Raw genomic sequence first — 25,988 nt, 5'->3', positions numbered from 1 at the left:
ATAATTTTCAGGAGCGAGGTTGTGGCCAATGGGCTCTCCTTCCTGACGTTAGGTTTCATATCTTTTCTGTATGTATGTATTTATAGAGCGAGCACAGCGGGGGGGGGGGGGGGGGGGAGAGAGAGAGAGAGAGAGAGAGAGAGAGAGAATCCCAAGCAGGATCCCAACGTGGGCTCCTGATCTGAGCTGAAACCAAGAATCAGATGTTTAACCAACTGAAACACCCCGGAGCTCTCACTGACTTACTTTTCTTTATCATGCTTTAAAATTAGCGTCTGGGTGGCTCAGTCACTTAAGCATCCGGCTCATGACTTCGCTCAGGTCGTGATCTCATCGTTCGTGAGTTCAAGCCCCACATTGGGCTCCACGCTGACAGGATGGAGCCTGCTTGGGATTCTCTCCCCTCTCTGCCCCTCCCCTGCTCATGCTCTCTCTCTAAATAAATAAATTAATTTAAAAAATAATTTATTTTTAATTTTTTTAAAATATTTATTTTTGAGAGAGAGCGCGAGCAGGGGAAGGGCAGAGAGAGAGAGAGAGAGAGAGGGAGGGAGACACAGAATCTGAAGCAGGCTCCATCCAGGCTCTGAGCTGTCAGCACACAGCCCGTCACAGGGCTTGAACTCACGAAGCATGAGATCATGACCTGAACCGAAGTCAGACACTTAACTGAGTGAGCCACCCAGGCACCCCTAGAAAATTACCCTTTAAACATCTTGCAAATCCTGAAGGAGGAGAGAGTTGTCAGAAAGGGGTCCTAGAGTCAGAAGACACCCCCGCCCCCCAGCTTTGTGGAGGGAGGCAGGGCTTGGGCGGAGCACCTGATGCCCCAGCTAGAGCTTTGTAGGCAGGTTTCAGGGGAGCCCCAACTTCAGTCCTTTTGTTGGTCAGGCCCCTCCCTTGTGAAGACTGTGTCCTGATTCACGTCTTCATTGGGATCTACACTGCAAATCAGCAGAGGCATTATTTAAATGGCCTTATTTGAAACTGTGCAGAGTATGAAGAATCCTGGCCGGTCTGTAGTCTTTCTCCCAAAATTCTGCTTCCTGGAATCCAGTTAAAGGAAGAAGTTGTTGTGATATCTGTCGTGAATGACCCAATGACATGGCCCGGTGGTAAAATTGCTCATGCGACCTTAATAGGCAGCAGTGTTTCCTTTGGCTATTTAGAGACAAGCTGTTGACGGGACAAAGAGAAAGGGACAGGATACCAGCTCTGGGGTGTGTCCATGCAGCAAGGCTTCCTCAGGCGGTGGCTGGAGGCCTGGACGGCACTGCTCAGTGGCCGACTGGAAGCCCAGGAGGGAGGGGAAGGTCCCCAGAGTCACATGACATCATTTCAAAACCGTTTCCCCAGATGAAACCTAAGACAGATTTTGCTGTAACAATTTTGAGTTTTTATAAATTTGCTTTTGAAGTTATTTGGCTACAAATGACTCACTGACCCCTAAACCCCAGGACCACTGGCAGTCATCCCGCATCTCAGGGTTTTGTGCAAAGAAAAACCTACTCTGTGAACTTTGTTCAGAAGGATGGGGTGATGAAGACAGCGCCATGGTATGTTCTGAGGTAGGCACGTAAGCGAGCAGGAATTTCACTTCTGCTTTCTTTGTGTATTTGTCACCTCTGGGCCAGGCCCCTGGCCAGCCCTGGCCAGCCCTGGCCGCTCCCAGCCCCACTCGGCCCGCCCTGCAGACTTGCCCAGGAAAAGCCCGGCCTGCGGGCGCTGTTCACTAGTCTGAGGGAGAAAATACACTCATTTTAGAATTATTTTGGGGGGCACCTGGGTGGCTCAGTCAGTTAGGTGTCCGACTTAGGCCCAGGTCATGATCTTGCGGTTCATGGGTTCAAGCCCCGCGTCGGTCTCTGTACTGACAGTTCGGAGCCTGGACCCTGCTTCAGATTCTGTGTCTCCCTCTCTCCTCTCTCCCTGCCCCTCCCCTGCAGTCTTTCTGTCTCTCAAAAGTAAATAAACATTAAAAAAAATTTATAAATAAATACAGGGTGATTTTCTAGAAAGCGGGAAGGCACGCGTCCACAGCAAGCTCTGCTGCACCACTTTCCTGGGTCCTTCCCAGATGGCTGGGCTTCTCTGTGTGCACCTCCTGGCTTCCCAGCCCTCCCTGCTCCCACCAGGCTTCGTCTGGGTCTGGGCTCCGGTCTGATGGCCCCACCTGTAGGCCCAGAGGAGCCCTATTCCCAGGCGACAGTGAGGACAGCAGAGAAGTGCAGGCAGGGACCCAGGATCCCGAAAAGCCCACAGAATAGGGCCTGGGTCACATTCACTGGGGGGAAAAGGGCTGGGGACCCCTGTCCTGTGCCGCCAGGTCCCCTGCCGAGGTTGCCAGGAAGCACCGACCGGCAGCTGGTTGGGAAAAACCACCTGTCCCCAAACCAGGGATGTGAGCCCTCCTTGGGAGCCCTTGGCCCTTCCCCACGCCCCACGGTGCGACCCCTGTCCTGGGCTCGCTCCGCCTCATCCCCTACCTTGGCCTCGTCCTGGCGGGGGCACCTGCAGCCTCTGTCCCTGGGGTTCAGCCTCTGGGATCCGTGGGGTTAAAGGTCATGGAAGCAAGACCACAGGGTTTGGGAGCAGCTCCCTTGCTCCGTCAGGCCAGTGTCTGGGGAGAAGTGCTGGTGAGCAGGGCCCGGCCACGCTTGGCCTCGCTGCGCTCGCGGGGAGCCATGGGCTGAGGTCAAACCGGCCTTCGTCTTCCATGCTCCTGGGGAGGGAAGCCAGCCTCGACTGGAGGCCTCCACGGGAGGCACGTTCGCCAAAGAGCCTGCGCAGCGTCCCTCTCTTTCCCCCCACCCCCCACCCCGTCCTCAACCCACCTCCGCTCTTCCCACCAAATCCTCAGTTTCCATGATTCTGAAAACCACCCAAGCTCTGGCCTGGATCTTTCTGAAGGAGAATGTGCCAGAAGTGGCTGCTCTCCTCCATGTGGTGACTGTGCATTTCCCGCCTCCTCTCACGTCCCTGTCACCCCCCCACCCATCCTCTGTGCTCCTCCAGCTGGTCCCCCCGACCGGGTCCCCGTCACCCCCAGGCAGACTAGCCGGTTCCTGGTACCCGGTGGCTCTTGGGTGGGGGAACCGCTGCTCTTTGGGACAGCACTGTTGTGACGCGGCCTGTGGCCTGGCCTGGGAGGGAGGGGAGGCCAGCCGGGTGGGGCACTCAGCGGAGGCCAGGGCAGGGTCTGAACTCGTGCTCCTCCGAAGCAGCCAGCAAAGGGCAGGTGTCCAAGGCTACAACCCCGAAGACCGGACCCTTGGGGTGGCCTGAGACCGGAGCCCACAGAAGTGGCCCACAGCCCGGTCAGGAGGTGTCCTGGGGTACCTGGCCTGTGGCCTCTGTGCCCCCCACCCCCCTCTCCCCAAAGCAGGAAGGTCCAAGGCTCACAGGTCAACAGCCATTATTGAAACGTGCGGCCTCGTGGGCAGAACCGGTGCCCACCAGTGAGCCAGCCCTTCCGGCCAGCTGGTTCTGGCCCTCACCCTCCAAGTGGGCCCTCTGCCAGCCGAGGAGACAAGGCCCCGCCTGGGCTCCACACACACTGCTGGCTCGAATCCCGAGAGCCTGGGCCTCAGAAAGCCCCGGATGCCGGGGTTGAGTTCCAGCAGCTGTCCCGCCCTGCTGCCCATGACACCTGTGCAAACTTGACCACAGGTGCCCTTTTCCAGGCAGAGGCCAACCCAGGGGCAGCGGGCACCCGAGCAGTAAGGTGATGCGCCCCCACGCGTGTGCCAGGAGAGCAGCAGGCGGTCACGGCTCAGGCCAGGCCAGGCCAAGACCACCCAGGGCCCAGGAGGCCGATGCTCCAGGGCTGGCCTGGGAGGAAGGAGAGTTCAGCTGCCCACTCCGGGCCTCTGGCCTCTGCAGGTGGCTGGGGGCGCCCAGCACGCGGTCTGTCCGTGTCCTCGCGGTCTGTCCGCGTCCTCGTGCACACCTGCAGGCACTTTGGCTCCTGGCGAAATTTTGCCGCCTCCCCACCCCCCCCCCCCCCCCCCCACCAAAGCCTGGTCAAGACCGCATGGAACCGGTCAAGAGGACAGGGGAGGAGGGAGGTGAGCATGCCCCAGGGCCTGGCCCGGCCCGCCCGACCCCAACAGGCCCAGACTGAGCTGTGATGAGGACGTCACAGCCTCGGGGGCTCCTGGGTCCAGCTCCAGCCCTCTGATTTCCCCAGGAGCCAGTCCTCGCTGTGGGCTCCGCCCCGCAGGGCTTGGACCGCCCTCCGAGCTCCAGGCACGTTGGGGGCCATGTGGGGTGGGATTCAAGGTGGAGGCTGCCTGGGTGGGACCCTGCCCCTCCCATGCTCGCCACAGGGTTCTCAGGGGGTCGGCGGGCTCCAGAAGCCCTGGGCTGGGGCTACCCCCCTAGTGTCTGTGCCCTGGTTACAAAGAACCAGATACCAGTTGTAACTCGATCCAACTTTTTAAACAAGTCGGTTTATTGAAAGAATCTGAAAATAGTAATAAGGCTTTCGACAACATTTAACAAATTTTCAAGATATTAACAATATGAAACATTAAGAATTACTTCAAAAAATCCCAAGTTTTCTAAATCACTCCAAATCATGCTCCTTTCAGACTTGCTTTTTTTTTTTTTTTTTTTTTTGTCTAAATGAACGACCTGAATTCCGAACGCCACTCTCTTTTGGACCTAAAGCCAAGTTTTGGTTCGGCCCCCTCTCTGCCCCAGGGAGGCCGGGTGGCGGGCCTCTGGCGGTGCCCCGTGCCCGTGGGCAGGTGGCGGTGAGGGCCCACCTCCCTTTCGAGCCCCACGCCGACTGCCGAGCTCCACAGACGCTGAACCACGGACGCGGCAGACGCGGGCACCCAGGCTGCACAGCCCGCCGCGCGGAGACCCCCGGCCGAAGGTGGTGGCACCCAGGGCCCCGGAGCCTTTCTAGCAGCTCCAGAATGAGGCCTGTGACCCTCCAGGAGAGCAAGGCCCAGCCCCGTCCCTTCCGTTCTTGCCACCTTAACAGGTTAACGATGTAGCTCAAAGAGAAATCAGTCACTCCGAAACAGACGCCCGACTGGAGGACATCTGTCAGGCAACAACCAGCAGGGGCCGGAGCCACGCGCACACGCCCCGCGCGGCCTGAGGGGCCACTGGAATGCTGGCAGTTTCCTCGCAAGCCCAAGACGCCCAGGGAGAAGCGAGAGCAGAAAGGACACAAAACGTCCCAGCACCGCCTTCCTCGCTGACCGGTGGCTTCCCGAGGGAGAAGCACCCTTCGCTCCTGGACCGTCACCTCTACGGCGACGATGCTGAACACAGTGGTCCCAGCACACGGCGTCACACAGAACGCGTGCAAACATCGGAACAAGGCTCCATTTCCCAACAGTACAAATCCCCTTCCCTCTTAAATCTTCAGAGTGTACAATAAAATCTGTACATAGCAGTTCAGAAAGTTTAAAATCATCTCTACAAAGTAGACACAGGATTTAAAATATCTTCCAGGGTGCAGAGGACGCCGTCCCGGCTTCGTGAGGAATGTGTGTGGGCCTGACCCCCTACCAGGCGTCCTCCGGGCCGGTGGGGCCACAGCGCTGGCACCTGTCACCCCACAGCAGGGAGGAGAGGAGGGCTGGGGGGCCACGGCGGGGAGGCCCAGACGAGGCGCAGGAGGGAGAGGGGACCCTCCGCTCGTCAGCCGATCAAACCAAACCGCTCTCTGCAGAAGCGTCCCCTCCGAGTCCTTTCGGCGAAAAAGGTGCAAGATTTAAGGGGGAAATCGTGGTAGCTTAAAGTGAGATTTTTGGCTACGAGACATTTATTTTCGACATGGAAAGACAGATCAATCCGTTCTGATCCCCTCTGAATTTCAATAGACTGATTTAAGCACAAGTTTCCTGACAAGAAATTACAGAAAGCACATCCAGCCGGGTGTCCCTGCCCCAGGACCCAGGCTCCGACCCACAACACGGGTAAGCATGGTGTCTGCTTCAGAGTCCCCCGCCGTCACTCACTTTTCTTGTTTAGAAATGCAAAAAAGAAGTCAGATTTAAAATGTTAAAAACAGCCGATCTGGTCGACGAAAGGCAGATCCCGGCTCTTCCTCTGGCTACAGGCCAAAGCGCCGTGACCCGTGACGCCTGCGCGCGGGGCGCACGGCACACGTGCTCAGGCCAGCCCGCCCCCGGAGGGCGAGGGGAAGGAGGCAGCAGAACAGCTTTGGGACTGTGGGGTCCCGGGTGTGGACAGCAGGAGCTCGGGCCTAGCCCTCCTCCCCCTCCTCCCCCTCGTCCCCCTCGTCCTCGTCCTCGTCCTCGTCCTCCTCCTCGTCCTCCTCCTCCTCCTCCTCCTCGAAGTACGCCTGCTTCTTCCGCACGTTCCAGTGCAGACACTGCGCCAGGCTCTCAAACCAGTCGCTCACGGGGTCTCGGACGCAGATGGAGGGAAGCGGGTAGCAAGAGGTAGTGATGCTGATGCTGAGGCAGGGGGGCAACGCAGCGCACACAGGTGAGCCCCCGGCACCAGGCCGAGACCCCTCCCTCCCCAAGGGCCATGTCCACCCCAGCCCGGCCGGGGACCGTTTCTGTGCTGCTCACGCTCCTTGCTTCACAGCCCGGGGCCGGTCTCACCTTCTAGACAGCTACGGGCCGGGGGGGGGGGGGGCTCAGCGGAGCACCAGGGCGGGCCGGGGGGAGGGACCGTGGGTCTGTCGCCCGCGTACGGCAGAACGTGGGGCCACATGCTGCGCGTGCGACCAGCTGCCCGACAGGCGCCGGTCCGCATCCCCTCCCCGGTGACGGAGCTCTGCCTACGGGGCCCGTACCTCCCGGGCCCGCCCTGCCCCGGCCCCACGGCGCACACACCTGTCTCCGTGGCGGATCTCCTGTCTCTTCCGTCCATCGAAGGACACCCACGCAGTGTTCCTGGCTTCCGGTGACAGCATGATCTGAAGGAAGGGGTCAAGCGGGACAGGTAGGTGTGGGCTCATGAGTGCAGCTGAGCGCCTCGACCCCCACCCCGGGAGGGCAGCACCGGTCGGGAGGAACCACGGAGGCGTCCACAGCACCCACACTATGCCAAGGCGGTCCCAGGCCCTGAAGGGATTAGCGTATGTCTCGCCGACACCAGCCCTGGGAAACAGGACCGGCGGTGGTGAGGCCCAGCCGCTGCCCATCCGCCCAGGGTTAGGGACGCTGGCCAGGGGTCTGGGTCCAGTCCTCTCTGTGACCTGCAGACATGGCCCTGTGCACCAGGGCTCACGGCCGGGGCTCTCGGCCGGGGCACACCGGCCTAGGGCGGACCGAAGGAGGGAGCGTGAGGCAGGCAGGCAAGACAGCGGAGACGGGGGAGCAGCAGCGGGTGCCGTGTGCACGCCAGGCCCAAGGCCCCCAGTCCTCGCTCGGCGTCCCTCACCCTGCCCCCACCCAGTAGGGACTGTCTCTGCCCCTTAAGGGCCCACAGCCCGGCTCTCAGGGCCGCCCCTGCCAACCGGACAGACAAGGATGAGAGTGAGGCCCCCTCCCGCACCCAGCAAGGGAGGAAGGGCCCGCGGCCCAGTATGTGCCGGGGTCCCAGCCGGGGGCGCGGGGGGTGGTCAGCATCGCAGGTCCCAGACGAGAGCTCAAGCCAGAAAGGGTGGAGGGTGGACTCTGACCTTCAGCTCGACCCCCGCGGGGACCACGATGGGCCGGAATGACAGCGAGTGGGGGCAGATGGGCGTGATCATGATGGCCGGCACGTTGGGGTGGATCATGGAGGCCCCGGCGGCGGCCGCATACGCCGTGCTGCCCGTCGGGGTGGAGACGATCACCCCTGGTGGACAGGCCGCAGGGTCACTCTCCGTGGGCTCCTGCCCACCCCCACCCCGCGGGACCCCGGGCGCCCACCTACCGTCACCCTGTACCGTGGTGATGAGATGCCCGTCCAGGTAGACATCCACGTTGGACAGGTACGAGGAGGGGCCTCTGTCGATCACCACCTCGTTCAGGACCTGGGGGGACGAGGCCACCGCATACTGGGAGGGGCCGGCAGGGCTGCCCCGGGTGGTCTGCCCAACAGGCACCCGCACTGTTCCCGGACTCTCTGGAAGGCCCTGAGGTCAGGCCCCTCCCACCCCTCACCCCACTCCGGAGTCCTCCCACCTTGTGCCTTTCCCCGCGGCCACGTGACAGGCAGGGCAAGGCCTGGGGTCCGCGAGGGCACGTGCCCACACACCTGGTACTGCATGGCCTGCTTCCCAGCCTCCGCGGCCAGGTCCGCGGCCAGCACTCCGTTCTCGCTGACTCCGTTGGGGACGGCCATCTTCTTCCCTCTGAGTTCCTTCACGACCCTGACCTTCAGCCGGCTCCGAAGAATGACAGCCGCGTTGCCTGGGGGCCAGCAGGGATGGGGTGGCGGCACCCACAGGAGGCAGAGGCACCCCTGCTTGACCGGGGGCCGCCCGCCTTCTCCCAGCTCCAGAGCAACACGTCTGTGCCTTCTGTGAAAGTCACTTCGCTGCTACCAACCAGCACACACGTACCTTCACGCGTGGCCTCAACTTCTCAACGTTAGGCAGAAATGTCTGAACCATGCAAAATTTTTAAATCTCTGAATCCCGAAACACTTACGAAGTGTTGTTCTGTATGTCGTTGAAAAACCCAAACACCAAGTGAGAAGACAATCCCATATTCAGAACTGCTTGAGGGTTCCAGAACATTCCCACTTACCCTGTATCACCTGAGTAACTTGGGACTGAAAGTTCTCAAAGTTGAAGGGGGTCAGGAAGCCCAGGGAACCCAGGTGGAACGCCATGACGGGAGGCACGCTGCCCTGTGAGCCAACGAGGCAGGTCGGTCAGATGGCCGATCCACTCAGAAGCCACCTGACTCGACCCCGGCACCGACGGACCCGCCCCTGACCGTCTCCGGGAGGGGACAGGCACACGAGTGCATGGTCGGTGCCGACTCGAGTGACCATACGGGAGGTCAGCAGGCGGTCCGGGAGGCCGGGGGGGGGGGGGGGGGGGGCGGTGGCGTAGAGAGCCGATGAGAAACAAAGGCGACAGGACCGACCTGCCTGCTGGCCACGGAGGGCAGGGGGAGGTGCTGAGGGCAGCACGCAGGACCCTAGGGGTGCCCGCATGCCTCACCTAACACACCCCAGCCGGGGCCCTCCGGGGCCTGCCTTGCGGAGAGGGAAGGTGGGCTCCTGGGCAGACCCCCACCTCTGTCGTGGCCCTGTCACCTTGGCCACGAGGCACCAGCTCTGCTTTGTGGGCGCCACGCGCCTGAGGAGCCGCAGCAGCCCCCCTTCCTCTGGCCACTCCCTCTGCCCAGCCCGGGCTTGTATGCCCACCTCTCCCACGGACCCCATGCCCCCGACGGAGGACGGGGATGCCGGGCCTATGTGGCCGGAGACCTGGACGGAGCAGAGGCGTCATTTGCCGTGACTTGCAAACCTGCTCTTTGGCCAAATAACCCAACTAATAAATATATCTGGTCTGTGTCAGAGTAAGAGCACCAAAACTCCTCGCCCCGTGGTATAAAGCCACAGGTACAAGGGATGGAAACCCTCACTGGGGAAGCGCCTCCTCACGCAACACCGAGACTGGAACCACCTGGAAACCTCACCTGGAAGAGGGAGGAGGCATAAAGCAGGGTCCCATCCCCTCCCAGGCATATGATGAAATCGATCTGATTGGAAATGTCATCATAATCTAGAAAACAGAACAACAAACACAAGAAAAGGAGTCACAGTAGGCCTCGAGGCCCCACAGGGCGCTGCTGCCCATGATGGGGCAGAACACTAGAAGCTTCTGCCAGGTCCAGGGCAATGATGCCAATGAGCTGCGTGACAGAGCCGAGGACAAACTCACCTTCTCTGAAGGTGCAGAATTTCTTCTTCACTGGTCCAAAGTTGTCATCGCTCACTATGGCAGGGTCTTCTAGAACTTTCTTCTCCACATACACAATCATGTTGTTCTCCTGGAAGGGAGACAAGCACGTCAGCTCGGCCAGCAAGAGCCAGTTCAGGTCACGCTGCTCTCGCATAAAGCCTCCTTTTAAGTCTTAGCATCTTATTTTTTAAAAATATATTTATTTAGGGGATCCTGGGTGGCTCAGTCGGTTAAGCTTCTGACTTCAGCTCAGGTCAGGATCTCACAGTCCGTGGGTTCAGGCCCCGCATCAGGCGCTGTGCTGACGGCTCGGAGCCTGGAGCCTGCTTCGGATTCTGTGTCTCCCTCTCTCTCTGCACCCCCCTGCTCATGCTCTCTCTCAAAAGTGAATAAACATTAAAAAATTTTTAAAATCATACCTCTTTATAAAAAAAATAATAAAAATAAAGTTATTTATTGAAATTCAAGTTAGTTAACAAACAGTGTAGTAGGTTTCAGGAGTAGGCCTTAGCATTTTATGATGAAGAGAGAAAATGATGCCTTAGTCCTGGCCAGAGATTGCTTCCGACCTGTTCATCCAGATTTCCCTCTCTCTGGAGGCTCTGTGACACCCGCCTATGGAAGTCACTTCCCTGAAACTGGCCTCCTGACTTGGCCAGCCCTGGGATCAGAGAGCCAGAACCTGGGCAGGAGGCCAGCTCCCCCCCTCCACCTACGGCCCCAGTGAGCACGGAGCCTTGGCAAGCATGTTCCCCAATCTCCAGAGTGGAATCCAGCCAACGTGAATGAAGCGGGGGTGCAGAGGGGAGTCCTGGGGTCGCCACCCCCCAACCTGGCTCACTCGCCTCCATCAGGTACACACAGAGCTCCTTGAAGGGCTGCAGCAGGCTGGCGTCCCGGATCTTCTTGATGACAAGAACACTCTTTGGGGACTTGTTCCACGTCAACCGCTGGCTGGCGGGGTCCTGGATGTGCCTGTGAGGGGAGAGGAGCGTCTGCACAGGCGCACTGCGTCCGAGGACACAGGTCTTCTCGGAACCCGGGCCGAGTGCTGGAAGCTGCCTGCTCACGCCGCTCAGCCGGGGGCCTGTGTGGCCAGTACGGGCCTGACCCCCTGGAATGCTCTGGAATGCTCGCAGGCTGCCCTCCTTCTAGCTGCTCGTCCCACTGCCCGCCCCCCCCCCCCCCCCGGGGCCCTTGCTGCCCGCTGCACCCACGACTCGCCTGTGCAGCCCTGGACCTCACGTGCGCCTGCTCTAACGATACTCACGGACTGATGGCTCCTCTGGAGCAGACGTCACCCACGGACGCTCGAGAGGAGACCCAACCAGAGCTGCTCTTTGCTCCGTACCCTCCCTGCATCAAGGACAGCAGGCTTCCCACAAACACTCTCACCAGCCGACTGGGGACTCTGTCCCCAGGGACCACTGAAGAGCCCCCCCCCTCCCCCCCCGCCCCAGGACACAGGCTTCCTGCGGACTTGTATGGGAGGGATATGGCCCCGTAGCTACACCATGGCATGAACGACTCAGGTGACCCTTAACTTTTACACTTAAAACTCACACTGTTAAAAACTGCGTGGCAGGGGCCCCTGGGGGGCTCAGTCGGTTGGGCGTCCAACTCTTGATTTCGGCTCAGGCTGTGATCTCCCGGTTTCATGGGTTTGAGCCCCGAGTCAGGCTCCATGCTGACAGTGCGGAGCCGGCTTGGGATTCTCTCCCCCCTGCCCCACGTCTCTCTGATCCTTCTCTACTTTCTCTCTCTCTCTATCAAAAATAAATTAAAAAGGTGGGTGGCAGGATCATAGGGCAAACTACTCAGTGTGACCCCAGTAGTGACCACACATCATCACACCTTTGTCCAAATCACAGAGCACAGCAGCGAGTGACCCTTTGTAGACCAGGGAGACCACGCCATGTCCCCGTCCTTCGTCCGTGGCCACAGACGGCCCCTCGGAGGGGAGGGTGATGGGGGGGGGGGGGCACGTGGGAACTCTGCAGCCGCACCTCAGTTTTCTGTGAACTGAAAACTGCCCAAATAATAGGGTCTGATTCTTTTTTCCTTTTGGGAGAGAGAAATGTATGAGCTGGGGAGAGGGGCAGAAAGAGGGGGGTGAGGGAGAGACAGAGAGAGAGAAGCAGGCTCCACACTCAGCACAGAGCCCAACAGGGGACTCGATCCCACGACCCTGGGATCATGACCTGAGCCGAAATCAAGAGTCGGATGCTCAACCGACGGAGCCCCCCAGGAACCCCAGGGTCTAATTTTTTACACAGCTCTCGAGCACCCTGCCCTCTCGGGTTCCCAGAGCTCTGACTCGGTCACGGCCGGTACAGGGGACGTGGGGAGGCCGTGCACACCGTGGTGCATGGGTGGGGGGTCTGCGTTGAGGGCACAGCGTCCCACGGGAGGTAGACCCCCCCCTAGCTGGGACTCCGGCTCCTGGTAAAGCCTCGGCGGACACCCATCCCCACCCGCCTGGAACCGGCTGGGACTCATGTGGCAAAGGAGCTGCAGGGAGCAGAGCGCCCACAGGCCGGCCACGACCCTCAGCCGGGTGGCAAAGTCCTCAAAGCCGCACTGCATGTCGGCAGAAAGACTTCCCTTTCCTACCAAGTCCCCAACTTAGACACCTGCTCCAAGTCGTGCCTCGAGGGGCAGCGGCTTCCCTTGAACATTTCAGAGCCCCACAAATAACCTCCAAAACCGCGACCCAGACCAGCAGTATGGGAGGTGTGGCATCCGATCCCGTCCGGTTCCCGACGGACCGTCACTCACCCTCTCCAGGAGTCTCTGCAAAGGGAGGGGTCGCTCATAACATCCTCTATGAGCTTCATCGCCCGCCCAGGTCACACGCATGGCTCACGAGCAGGACGCCGCTGCTTTGTGCATAGCATTTCGGTCACACCGGCCCCCAAAACTCTCCACTGCACATCCGCACTATCAACTTAATTTCTGCAACCTCGGCCCTGAAAGCCCAACGGTCCGAGAGTGACTTCTGAGAGGCTGTATAAAACAACTAAGGCCAAAAAGCTCCCTCAAGTTAAAAATCAAACAAATCTTATTTAATCTCTTCACCGTTCACACAATCCTCTTGGCCAATCGTGTATCTGAAACAAAAAGTCGTTGGGATCACTTTCAACGGCAAAGCTGGACCTGAGGGGCCCTGCTCCCCACTAAGCTGGCTGGTAGTGCTCGGCCGCCCTCAGAGGTCGGGACGTGCTCTGTCCAGCGCCCCGGGTGCAGTGGCACGTCCCAGCCACACAGGAATCCGAGCTGGGCCGTGGAACCGGCTCGGCCCCGTGGGAGGAGCTGTCAGGCCTCGGTCAGGTGGAGGGGGGTGCGCTCCCCCAACACGGTCACCGTTTGGCTGCGGGCCCTAGGAGAAGCAAGGGCGGCTCGCATACCGCTGCCCAGGTCAAAGCCCCCTCACCGCTGACTCAGGTGGGCACGGCCCACGGCCCCTCTGGCCCTCAGACTCGGCTGTGCCCAGCCGAAGCCACCACAGTGCGTCCTGGGCGCCAACCGTGACTCAGCTTCCTGCTGGGTCACCTGCAAGGTGGGATGCTGACCCTTCCCCAGCACACAGGCCGTGGGTGTCAGATGGGAGTCAAGGACACCTGACCGATCTGAGCCACTGCCTAGTAAGCCAAAGGCAATCAGTTGTTGGCAATTCCACACGTTTCAACATAAGAGAAGACGCACACACGTTCACGGTGAAATTTTAGACAATAAAACAGGAAGTAAAATTTCTTTGTAATCAAGCCCTCTGCGCTATCTTGTTTTCACACATTAGGAAAGATGTTAGGTTAGGACACGCGGAGACCCGCCCCAGCCAGGTTCCACGCCAGAGAGGGGCAGGTACAAGGTGGAGAAAAGGAGCCCTGTCCCCCAGAAGTGGCCGTCCCACCAGACTGTGCTGAGCACACGGGCTAGAAAGGGCCGAGAAGGCTGCTCACTCCTCAAACCCAACCTGCAGCCCCAGGGGCACTTCTGGGGTATCTGCCCCTCTGCCTGGAGTCCCCCACTGAACCACCCATCTGACCTGCCTGAGGCCCACAAGGCCCACACACACCTCCCTCTGTGGGGGGGGACTGTGGCTCAGCTGGAGTAAATGACAGCTAATCAAGGCTGCACGGTGAGAGGCCGCTCGTGGTGGCACTTAGGCCGAACTGAGTGACAAGGCGAGAGAACAGTTCTTCCAAGACCAGGAAGTGCAGGGAGGGGCCCTCAGGCAGCTGGTGAAAGGCCAAGGCGGGGCCAGGCTGGGCAGAGCACACAGGAAGGCCTGGGGAATGGGAGAGGCGGGGCTGGGGCAGCAGCAGGCAGCTGGGGCTCTGGGTTTGGGGGCGCCTGGGTGGGCCCACTGCCCACGGGGCTGCGGCACGGAGTGGGCTGCGGGGTGCCAGAGGGGCCGCAGCAGATGGGCAGAGGTCTGCGTCCTGAGCCCGGCTGCAGACAGCACCTGGATGGAGCAGAGACACTGAGGCCTCACTCCAGCGCCCAGGCTTGGCCCCCAGAGTCGGTAAGAGGCAGGGCCGCCACATCACTGGGTTTCATGGGTCACAAGATGTCCCAGTTTGCACAGCAATTCCCTGGGCAGCCTGGAGGTGGCAGTATAGGTGCCGTCCTGGTCCCCTGTGCTGAACCAGTTCAGAAGGGCTGTGACCTGAAACCTGGGGTCCCCACTGCTGGGGATGTGTCACAGACAGCAAAGACCCCCAGACCAGCCAGTCGTGGAAGCACACCTGGGCCCACGGGCCTCACCCCTGTGTAAAATGTGGGATCCCCACAGCTCGCCCTGAAGGAGGGGGTCCCGTTGGGGGTTCCTCAAGACGCCTGGACTGCAGGGAGGCTGGGAAGCTCGTCACAAGGTGCAAGGCACAAGGGTCAGGGTGGGATGGAATTCTGACTGCTTAATAGAAAGCACTAACATCACTAAGTGTATGTTTTTCACGAGGTATGAACCAGACCCAGACCATCTCACAGAGCCCCCGACAAAACTCTCGCCCCTCTGGAACCCCCCAAGTACTAGATGGGAGAAGCTGGAGACTCACCGAGAGTCCAGACAAATAACCTCGATTGCTTAGTTTTTTACAGTGTCTCATCTGGGCACCTCGTGGCCACCGCAGAGGCACCGGGAGTCCTGGCCACACGCCCCCACCCAGAGCGCCAGGAACAGCCGCACCCGTATGGTGGGGTGTCTCTCAAAAGCGAACACAGGCTTTTGAAAAATCCAACTGATGCCTCTGTATTTTAAAAATAATTAGGGGTGCCTGGGCGGCTCAGTTGGTTGAGCGTCTGACTCGATTTCGGCTCCGGTCTCAGAGTCGCGCTCCGTGTCGGGCGTGGAGCCTACTGAAGATTCTCTCTCTCCCTCTGCCCCTCCCCCACTCACACGTGCACTGTCTCTCTCTCAAAAAAAAAAAAGGAGGGGCGCCTGGGTGGCGCAGTCGGTTAAGCGTCCGACTTCAGCCAGGTCACGATCTCGCGGTCTGTGAGTTCGAGCCCCGCGTCAGGCTCTGGGCTGATGGCTCGGAGCCTGGAGCCTGTTTCCGATTCTGTGTCTCCCTCTCTCTCTGCCCCTCCCCCGTTCATGCTGTCTCTCTCTGTCCCAAAAATAAATAAAAAACGTTGAAAAAAAAAAAAAAAAAAAAAAAAAAAAGGATAATTCAAGGAGACGCATGTCTGACCCAGCCAGTGTAGCGTGTGAAATATACCGGATTCCTCCCAGACTTTGTACTATAGAGAACAAACCAGTAACCCTGAAGATCACAGTCGAAGCCCACCCGGCCTGCGGTGCCTGAGAAGCAGAGCCTGGCCGGACCCCCGTCCGCTGTCTGCAGGGCAGTGGGGCCCCTCGTCCGTCGGAGCCGGTGGAGATGCCCCGTGGCTCCTGCTGACTCATCAAGTCGACCTCTCACTCCCCGTGTCAGGACACCCCACGGCACGGCGATCCCGCGACAGCACGAGCTCCCAAGGAGCAACCCCAGCACTCACATGATGGTCTGGGGGTTCTGCAGTACGCAGGCCTTTGGTCCAAACGTGGTCACCGGGCACGGCCCGTGCAGAGAGCGTGTCCTCCTGTGTGGAGAGGGGACACGGCAGGTGAGCAGACCTAGGTACAGATATCAGACCCTCGGAAAGATGTGCGCTCCATCCCTTGCCCGGCGTCCACGCGACGGACCCTGGTGGTGCGCGGTGCTGCCTCTGAGCCTCGCACAACTCTCTGCGCGGCATCAGCAATCAGAGATGCCTGGGGCGCACCCGGAGCGCTCCTTAGGAAAAGGACCCCAAACCAGCGCAGGTGCCCGGGCCCCACCCCAGAAAAAGGGAAGGCGACCTCCGGGGACAGGTCTGGAAATCTGAACTGGAGCAGTCTCTCTCACCGAGTCTGTCTGAGGACCAGTCCTCGGGTCCATACCTGGGAATCGAGACCTGAGAGGCCCTCCCTGAATTATCTCGATTAAAATGATCTGGATTAACAATCTAGATTAAAACTCGAGGGAGTGAGGAGGACACCCCCATGGTGACAGCGCATGGAGCGGGCTATGAGAACCTCGGGGAAACACAGGTCACAGTGGGTCTTACTCAGCGAGTGTTTAATTTAAGTTCGCTGCTCAAGAACCGGGATGACTGGGCACATTCCTCTCTCCTTCCTCCGCCAATACCCACAGGCAGAGGCTACCCTTGACCTCTGTCACCATGCCAGGGTCTGCGGTCTCTGAACGAGAAAGGGTGTGGACTGAACCCCACAAAACCAACAACCAAAAGCAGTCCTGCCGGGAACACGAAATCCCTGCGCTGCGTGCGGTGGCCGGGAAGCAGACCGACGGAAAACTCAGGCCAAGGCCAAGGCCAAGGCCACGGTGCTGTGGCCGCCTCTCCCACGCGTGCGGGTTACAGCTGTCCACACAGAAGACCGTACCAGCACTGTGCACCATCCAAGAGAAGGGTGCTTCGGGTTCGTCCCCCTCTCCTGAGAGAACTACCCGCTTTTTACCAAAATCTCCCCTGGCATTTGATAGATGTGACCCTTGCTTGCTTCTACCTGAAACTCACCGCACTTATTGTTCCAGAAGCCAGGGCGACACCCACAGGCGCATCGCAATGCCGCCCGGCAGGCCGCTCCACGCGAAGCTCTGAGCGCTGTGACCTGAGCGCTCTGTGCGACGACACGCACGGCAGGCTCGCGGGGGGAGGGCATGCCGGGCCAGTGCTCGCCTGACACCCCGCGGCCACGCTCAGCCCTCCACCAGCCCTGCCACAGTGTGGGGCCTGCTGACGCCTTGGGGCAGTGCCCACACCCCCAAACACCCAGAGTTAGCGCGGGCACTGGCTGTTAAGGCAGAAAAGGACAGTCACGCTGTGCTGGTGCCATCTGGGGAGCCGCGCCAGGTGGGCGTCCGTCCCCTGCTCTTGGGACCCAGCCCCACCCCCCCGCCGCCCACACGTACCAGTCAGCATCCACCGCCCCATCCGCATCCATCCACTCCCGAAAAGAGCCTCGGTCACGGCTTTAGGAAGTCAGAGTGTGCAGGTGAGGACGGGGGCCGGAGGGGGCCTTCGTACCTGAACTCTTTGGTGCTCGCCAGGGCGGGCGAGGCCGACAGGCTGCGGGACTTGGCCCGCCCCCGGGTGGGATGGCCGGGCCCCCAGGCCTCGTCCCCATGGCATGCGGAGCAGCGGTAAGAGGCCGAGTCTGTGCCAGGCGCCTTGCTCACGCTGCCTTTCTCTTGTTCCGTTTCCATGGTGGGTAAATGAGGCCTTGGATCAGAAGAACACTGATGCCTTGATAAAACAAAGAAAGTAAGTGAACACATAGGCACAAAACAACATATACACACACGCATGCACCCATTATGCATGCATAATGCCAAATGGCTCGAGTCCTATTTGCCAAAGGACTTGAGATAGTCTCTTTCTATCCCATTCTACCCTAAAGATATCTAAGAATTCAGGAACTTGCCTGTGGTTTTTAGTGAATGTAAAGGTCAAAGAACAAGAAAGAACTACCTGCTGGGGCCGTGCCAGGTTTCTCCCACAGACAAGGAGAAGGGCCAACTGGGAGGAGAGGTCCCAGGCAGGGGAGAAGGCGCGTTACCGAGCGAGAAACCAGTAACTGAGGGTGTCCAGTGTTACACGCCCCTCAGTGTGGGACAGGTACATGGACACACTCAGGGAGCCCAGTGAGAAAGACACACACTGGGCCCTGGGCCCCGCGAACAAGCCTCAATTTTCAATCCAGCACCAATAAAACATTTGTCAAAACTGACCTATTTTAGTTTTTTTTAATAGCTTTTTTAAACGTTTATTATTTTTTAGAGACAGAATGCGAGCAGGGGGAGAGACAGAGAGAGAGACAGAGAGGGAGAGAGAGAACCGCAAGCAGGCCCACAAAGTGTGAGATCATGACCTGAGCCCAAGTCAGATGCTTAACTTACTGAGCCCCCCAGGCACCCCTGACCTATTTTAGTCTTTTTGTTTTTTAATTTTTTTTTAACGTTTATTTATTTTTGAGACAGAGAGAGACAGAGCATGAACGGGGGAGGGTCAGAGAGAGAGGGAGACACAGAATCCGAAGCAGGTTCCAGGCTCCGAGATGTCAGCACAGAGCCCGACGCGGGGCTCGAACTCACGGACCACGAGATCGTGACCTGAGCCGAAGTCGGATGCTTAACCGACCGAGCCACCCAGGCGTCCCCTGACCTATTTTAGTCTTAAAGAAAACTCAATTTCCAAACTCTAGTGAAGGTAGAGAAGCTTATCTTCCGACAACAGTACAATAAAATCAGGAAAAGACAAAAAAGTAGGAACAAAGGAAACAATCCTGCAACACTCGGGAACGCGTGAGTTTCCTCCTAGCCAACTCACGGTTCGAAAGGAACATCAAGCCAACATCGCAACATATCACAACGACAAGAATAATGTAAACACGAGCCAAAGTCTAGGCTGCTCCAGTGAGCTGTGCTGAAGTGTCTGAGAATGAAGGGTAGTGAGCTGAGATTTAACTCTGTCAAGCTAGGAAAGGAATAAGAGAAGCCTAAGAAAGGTAGGAGAGGGGACAAAAGTAGAGGAAATGAGCAGGACAATCTGCAGAACAGCAGAGTTGGGGGAAAGGAGGACGCCGGGGGCAGCGCAGACCAAGGGGCTACACGGGCAGTGGTCTATGCAAACCGTGGCCAGCCCCCCCTCCGGGCCAGGGCGACGGGGCCCCTGGGGAGACCCCTGAAGGGGACACCCCGGGTGGAACCCAGCAGGGGAACCAGCCGCACAACCCACTTCACAGGGAGCGGGAATTCGATGACAACACACATGACAAAGCCACGCGTTCCACAGAAGGGTCGAGGACAGCAGAGGCTGGCACTGGGGGGCAGGAGGCACGAGGGAAGCTCCGAGCCCACGGACAGGAGGGGCCTCGGTGCTCAGGGCAGAGGTGACGGTGTCCCTGCACTCCCACCCTGGCCGTACCTTCCAGTCCCCTGAGGAGCTTCGGAAAATAATCCCTACACCCAACCCAGGCCAAAGGCACCGGTAATTTGTTGCAATTTTTTTTAAGTGGGCCTCATGCTGGGCACGGAGCCCAGTTTGGGGCTTGAACTCAACGACGCTGAGAGCAAGACCTGAGCTTAGATCAAGGGTCAGACGCTTAACCTAGGTGTCCCAAAAGGCATCAGCAGTTTTTTGGTTTGTTTGTTTTTTTTCAATGTTTATTTATCCTGATACAGAGCACGCATAGGGGGCACGGCAGAGGAAGAGAGCAAGAGAATCCCAAGTAGGCTCCACACTGTCGGCGCACAGCCTGACCTGGGGGCTCCCACGCACAGCCCTGGGATCGTGACCTGAGCCGAAATCGAGACTGGATGCTTAATGGACTGAGTCACGCAGATGCCCTGGCATCACCTCCGCAAGTGATTCTGAATTTTAGCTGGAGTTGACAACACTACCCTAGTAGATTAATATCCTCCTAGCTTGAGAAACACTGATGTTTTATCCAAATATATGAAAAAAAAATTTTTTTTAATTGCTTTTTCAATGTTTATTAATTTTTGAGAGACAGAGAGAGATGGAGCGTGAGTAGGGAAGGGGCAGAGAGAGAGGGAGACACAGAATTCAAAGCAGGCTCCAGGCTCTGAGCTGTCGGCACAGAGCCCGATGCAGGGCTCGGACCCACGATCCGTGAGATCATGACCTGGGCCGAAGTCGGACGCCCGACCAACTGAGCCACCCAGGCGCCTCGAAAAAAATCTCTGATGAAAACCAAAACTTAACAAAAACATGTCTGGTATAACCACTCCTATTCGATACTGTACTGGAGGCCACAGCCAGTGTAATATGGCAGGAAAACAAAGTACAAGGCATAAAGAAAAAAAAGAAACAAGTAAAACTCTACTGTCAGGGGTGCCTGGCTGGCTCAGTCGGTGGAGCGTGTGACTCTTGATCTCGGGGTCGTAAGTTTAAGCCCCACACTGGGTGCAGAGACTACTTTAAAAAAAACCTGTACTGTCAGATGACATGATCTTCTACGTAGAAAATCATAAGGAATCTACAAAAAGAGTGACTACATCTAATAACTGAGTGTATTAGCAAGGTTACAGAAGAAAAAAATCAATATATAAATGTCAACTATATTTCTGTGTACTAGCAACAAACAATAAGAAATCTAAATTTAAAAACACCGTTTACGATAGCATTGAAATACAAGATATGGAGGGATATGGTCGACAAAAAAAGTACAAAACCTAATTTGAGTTCTAGGTCACGAGCTGTAACATACAGCAAGGAGACTTTTCGCTAACAGTAAGAGCGGACGTTTGAACGTTGCTAAGAGAAAAGAGCTTACAAGCTGCCATCATAAGGAAACAGTCTGGAACTGTGTGTGGGGAGGGATGTTAACTAGACTCCCTGTAGTGGTCACTGCGCCACATATAGATACCGAATCGTTACGTTGTACACCTGAAACTAGTTGGTTACGTGCCACTTACACCTCAATAACAGTAAAAGGTGCAAACCCTGTGCACTGAAAATTACAAAACGCTGCTGACAGAAGAGAAGGAGGCACGTAACGGGAGAGACGCGCCGTGTTCCCAGACTGGAGACGGTGAAGGTCTCCTCAAACCGGCATATAGACTCTTCTCAATTCCCACACACAAAAACCCAGCAGACTTTTCCAAAGAAAATGGCAAACTGATTCTAAAACTCAAATGCAAATGTGGAGGACCTGGAATAACGAGAAGACTGGAAAAGCACGCTGCCCGGCTTCGCGGTCGGTACCGTAACCAGACCGCGTGGTACTGACACAGACACAGACTGAAGGAACAGAAGAGGGTCCACAATGACGCCCTCACACGGATACCATCAATGGATTTTCTTTTCTCTTTTTAAAAATGTGCTTACTTATTTGTAATCAAGTGATCTCTACACCCGACACGGGGCTGCAGCTCATCACCTTGAGGTCAAGAGTCGCCTGCTCCACTGGCTGAACCACAAGCAACGGATGTCCGACAGAAGGGTCAAGGTGATTCGACAGAGAGATCGTTTCTTCAAATAGTTCTAGAAAAACTTGATAGCCACGTCTAAGAGAATAACGTTAAGTTCTTTCCTCACACCACATACAGGCGTAAGTCATCTCACAGTACTTGGCTTTGTTGTGCTTTGCACACACTGTGTTTCTTACAAGCAGAAGGTCTGCGGTGACCCTGTGGCGAGCGAGTCTCCCGGCACCACGTTCCACGAGCACCGGCTTACCTTGTGTCTCTGAGCCACATTTTGGTAATTCTCGCATGTTTCAAACTTTTTCTCTATTACCGTACTCGTCATGGTGCTCAGTGATCCCTGAGATTACAATTAGAAGTCTCTTGGGGCACCGCGACCCTGCGCCCCCCTAAGACAGCAAACTGGAGAGATGAGTGCTGTGCGTGTCCTGAAGGCTCCACTGACTGGCTGGCTCCCCGTCTCTCCCCCTCTCCTCAGGCCTCCCTGCCCTGAGACACAGCAATGTTGTCAATGGGCCAATCAATAACCCCACAATCGCCTCTGGGTGTCCAAGTGAAAGAAGTCAAACGTCTGTTTGTTTTAAGTAGGCTCCGCCCAGAGTGGGGCCTGAACTCACAACTCTGAGATCAAGGGTCACTTTAAATCGAAGCTAGAAATGACCAAGCTCGGTGAGAAGGCGCATTGAAAACCGAGACAGGCTGACAGCTAGGCCTCTGGCCCCAAACAGCGGAGCCGTGGCCACAAAGGAAGAGATCCCGAAGGGCATTAAAAGCGCGCTCCAGGGGACGAACACACGGAGACGAGAAAGCAAAACGGCCTTTTTGCGGCTCAAACCAGCCACAACACACCCTCAAACCGCAGTCTGATCCACAGCAAGGCCCCGACTCTCCTCAAGTCTGTGGGGGCTGAGGGAGGCAAGGAAGCTGCACAGGGTGAGCTGGGAGGCAGCGGGGGTTGGTTCATGAGGGTTGAGGAGAGAAGCTGCCTGCCTCCCGTGAGCCTGCAGGTGAAGAGAGGCAGGTGCCACTGCAGAAGCTGGAGCGAGTTCTCCAGATCGGGCTGAGGTCGTTAATCAGGCTGCTGTGCCAAGCTACACACTGTCGACGTCGGTGCAGCAGCCTTATTTAGGAGATGCCACTGAGGACAGTCATAGCTGGAGAGGAGAAGTCAGCGCCTGGCTTCAAAGCTTCAAAGGACAGGCTGACTCTCTCACCAGTGTAACACGGCTGGTGACTTTTGGTTGAAGTCAGTGCTCAGTGGCCATGGAGAAAATCCTTGGGCCCGAAAGAATTATGCTAAGTCTACTCTGCCTCCACTCCAGAAAAGAAACAACAAAGCCGGATGACGGTCATCTGTTTACAACATGGTTGACTACATATGTTAAGCCCACTGTCGAGATCTACTGTTCAGGAAAAAAAAGACTCCTTTCAAAATATTACTGCTGACAGGGGCGCCTGGGTGGCTCAGTCGGTTAAGCGTCCGACTTCGGCTGAGGTCATGATCTCGCTCGCGGTTCATGGGTTCGAGCCCCACATCGGGCTCTGTGCTGACAGCTCGGAGCCTGGAGCCTGCTTTGGATTCTGTGTCTCCTTCTCTCTCGTGCTCTGTGTGTGTGTCTCTCTCTCTCAAAAATAAATAAAGATTAAAAAAAATAATTAAAAAAAAATTACTGCTGAGAGTGCACCTGCTCACCCCAGAGCTTTGAGGGAGACGTACAGCAAGGTTAAGGGTGTCTCGATGCCTGCTAACACCACAGCCATCCTGCAGCCCCTGGATTAAGGCATAATTTCAACTTTCAAGCCTTATTATTACAGAAACGCATCTCACAAGGCTCTAGCTGCCGCGGATAGTGATTCCTCTAACGGGTGTGGGCAAAGTCAACTGAAAACTTTCTGGAAAGGATTCACCAGTTCACCATCCCACATGCCATTAACACTTGTGATTCGTGGGAAGAGGACAAAATACCAACACGAATGGGAGTTTGGAAGGAGTGGACTCCCGCACTCATGGAGGACTTTCAGGGGGTCCAGCCATCAGGGGAGGAAGGATGCAGGTGTGTAGAAGCAGCAGGGGGACCACGATCGGAAGCGTGGCCTGAAGAGGTGACTGCATCGCTGTGGTCTTGGGATAAAGCCTGAATGGATGAGGATCTGTTTCTTACAAACGAGCAAAGAAAGTGACTTCTTGAGCTGGAATCTACTCCTGGTGGAGACGCCACGAAGACTGAAGTGAAAAAGGATTTAGAATATGACGTACACTTGGGGCACCTGGGTGGCCCAGTCGGTTAAATGTCTGACTCTGGCTCAGGTCATGATCTCACGGCTCGTGGGTCCAAGCCTCGCACTGAGCCGTCTGCCGTCAACGCGGAGCCCCTTTTGGATCCCTGTCTCTCTCTTTCTCTGCCCCCTCCCCTGCTCATTCGCACATGTGCTCTCTCCCTCTCAAAAATAAATAAACATTAAAAATAGAGTATGACATACACTTCGTTGATAAAGCAGCAGGAGGGTGAGAGGGGATGGGCTCCAATTTTAAAAGTTGTTCTGTGGGTAAAATGCTATCAAACAGCAACACGTACTGCAGAGAAATCATCCTTGAAAGGAAAAGTTAATCAGTGCAGAAAGCTGATTGTTGTCTTATTTTAAGAAATCGCCACGGCCACGCCAGCCTTCGGCACCCGCCACAGTGCCCAGTCAGCAGCTGTCCCTTGAGCTCACATGATGGTTAGCATTTTTACCAATATCTATTTTTATTTAAAAATATTTTTTTAACCTTTATTTATTTTTGAGAGAGAGAAAGAGACAGACAAGCAGAGTGTGAGCTGGGGAGGAACAGAGAGAGAGGGAGACACGGAATCCGAAGCAGGCTCCAGGCTCCAGGCTGACAGCACAGAGCCTGATGCGGGGCTCCAACCCAGGAACCGTGAGTTCATGACCTGAGCCGAAGTCGGACGCTTAACCAAGTGAGCCATGCCGGGTGCCTCAGCAAGAAAAGTATTTTTAAATTGAGGTGTGTACATTGTTTTTTTAGACACTTCACACTTCAGAAACTACAATACACTATCAACATAAATTTTACGTGCACTGGGAAACCAAAAAGATTCATTTGACTCACTTTATTGCAGGATTTGCCTTACTGCAGTGGACCCCAGCCCACAGTATCTCCGAAGTGTGCCTGGACAAAGGTTAACACAACATGGATTATACACCTAAACGTAAGAATCAAAACTACACAACTTTTACACTGAAGAAAATCGTAGTGGCCCTGGATCTGGCAAAAAGTTCCTTAAATCAAAGATCACAAAGTATCAAAGAAAAAGACCTGACAAATTCATTACAATTAAAATCTTTTACCCTTCTTAAAATAACTGTTCAGAAAATGAAAATAGAAGCTACAGGTTGCTACACACATATGTTACAAAAGCCTCCCATCCAGAATGCATAAAGGATTATAAAAACTGAAAGAATATGGGCAAAAGATCCCAACTTTGGGCAAGTTCCCCAAAGAAGACGTATCAACTGGGAAGAAGCACATGAAAGGATGCCCGAGGGCATCAGCCATCGCGGAAACACGAGTTCAAGCCACAGTAGGAAAGCACGTGACACTGCTGGACCGGCTGAGGAAGTGAGAAGGCCGACTGACCACGGCAAGTGTCGCCCACACCGCTGCTGGGAACGGAGTCGGTACATCCGCCACAGGCTCCTGCCTCTCCGCTCCTGGGCGTCGCCAAGAGAAACGAAAGCGCGGGTCCACACAAAGACTTGTGTGGGACCCTACTTGCGATGCCCTGAAGCTGGAAATAAGCCGCCACTGAGATCTTTGCTCAAATGCCACTTTCTCAAGACTTCCATATTCCCCCACGCTCATTTCCTTGTCTCTGTGGTTGTCACTACCTGCCCTCACATTGCTCTCTCATTTGTGGCCTGTCTTCCCTCCCCGTCTGATGATGGAAGCTACAGAAATCCTATTTTACTGAGGGTTCTAAGGGCCTTTTGAAAAGTTGGGGCGCCTGGGTGGCGCAGTCGGTTAAGCATCCGACTTCAGCCAGGTCGCGATCTCGCGGTCCGTGAGTTCGAGCCCCGCGTCGGGCTCTGGGCTGATGGCTCAGAGCCTGGAGCCTGCTTCTGATTCTGTGTCTCCCTCTCTCTCTGACCCTCCCCCGTTCATGCTCTGTCTCTCTCTGTCCCAAAAATAAATAAAAAACGTTGAAAAGTGCCTCACCGAATTCGCATGGCTATTACCAGCCAAGCAGGCTACACGTTGAAGGCCAGAGCTCAGGGGACAGGCTGGTCTGGGCACAGAGATCTGGGTTCCGTCAGCACCTGGTGAACGCTTACAACCACGGAATTGGATGGGCTCCCCGGGGGTGGGTGGGCAGGAGACCCAAGAGCGGCAAGGGTTTCAGGATGCAGAGCTGGGGGGTGGCGCCAAGTGCCGGGAGGTGAGGACAGAAAGGCCATGCAGGACCCAAAAAGGTGCCAGGAGATGCTGGTAAGAGATACAAGATGGCAGAGTTTGGCTCAGTATGTGGAAAAAAACCACATGCATGTGTTTACCTCCTTATTACATTAAGAACTGTCTAAAGGGGGACCCTTGGGGGGCTCAGTCAGTTGGGCGTCCGACTTCAGCAGAGGTCGTGATCTCATCGCCG

The 25,988-nt window shown here is 56.6% G+C and overlaps 1 protein-coding gene across 4 annotated transcripts in view; it reads right to left on the bottom strand.

Annotated features, from left to right (window-relative positions):
* Window positions 1-4,432: 4,432 nt before the first annotated feature.
* NADK (NAD kinase) overlaps window positions 4,433-25,988 on the bottom strand; it is a 31,905-nt gene continuing 10,349 nt past the window's right edge. For 2 of the 4 annotated variants that reach the window (XM_078452533.2, XM_078452534.2), the window contains exons 2-12: window positions 17,417-17,635; window positions 15,845-15,928; window positions 10,690-10,819; window positions 9,824-9,932; window positions 9,579-9,664; window positions 8,676-8,778; window positions 8,182-8,336; window positions 7,858-7,957; window positions 7,622-7,779; window positions 6,831-6,913; window positions 4,433-6,443 (exon numbers count right to left, since the gene is read on the bottom strand). In XM_078452533.2, the coding sequence (XP_078308659.2) occupies window positions 6,230-6,443; window positions 6,831-6,913; window positions 7,622-7,779; window positions 7,858-7,957; window positions 8,182-8,336; window positions 8,676-8,778; window positions 9,579-9,664; window positions 9,824-9,932; window positions 10,690-10,819; window positions 15,845-15,928; window positions 17,417-17,635 (1,441 nt within the window). In that variant the 3' untranslated portion in view covers window positions 4,433-6,229. Of the gene's footprint in view, window positions 6,444-6,830; window positions 6,914-7,621; window positions 7,780-7,857; window positions 7,958-8,181; window positions 8,337-8,675; window positions 8,779-9,578; window positions 9,665-9,823; window positions 9,933-10,689; window positions 10,820-12,622; window positions 15,248-15,844; window positions 15,929-17,416; window positions 17,636-24,451; window positions 24,512-25,988 lie in introns of those variants that run through there. The other 2 variants (XM_078452535.2, XM_078452536.2) reach the window with 2 other exon arrangements.

This window comes from Panthera onca, chromosome C1, assembly GCF_046562875.1.
Source record: "Panthera onca isolate mPanOnc1 chromosome C1, mPanOnc1 haplotype 2, whole genome shotgun sequence".
Taxonomy (NCBI): Eukaryota; Metazoa; Chordata; class Mammalia; order Carnivora; family Felidae; genus Panthera; species Panthera onca.
Note: the sequence above shows the minus strand (reverse complement) of the source record. Positions and strands in the feature narration are given on the sequence as shown.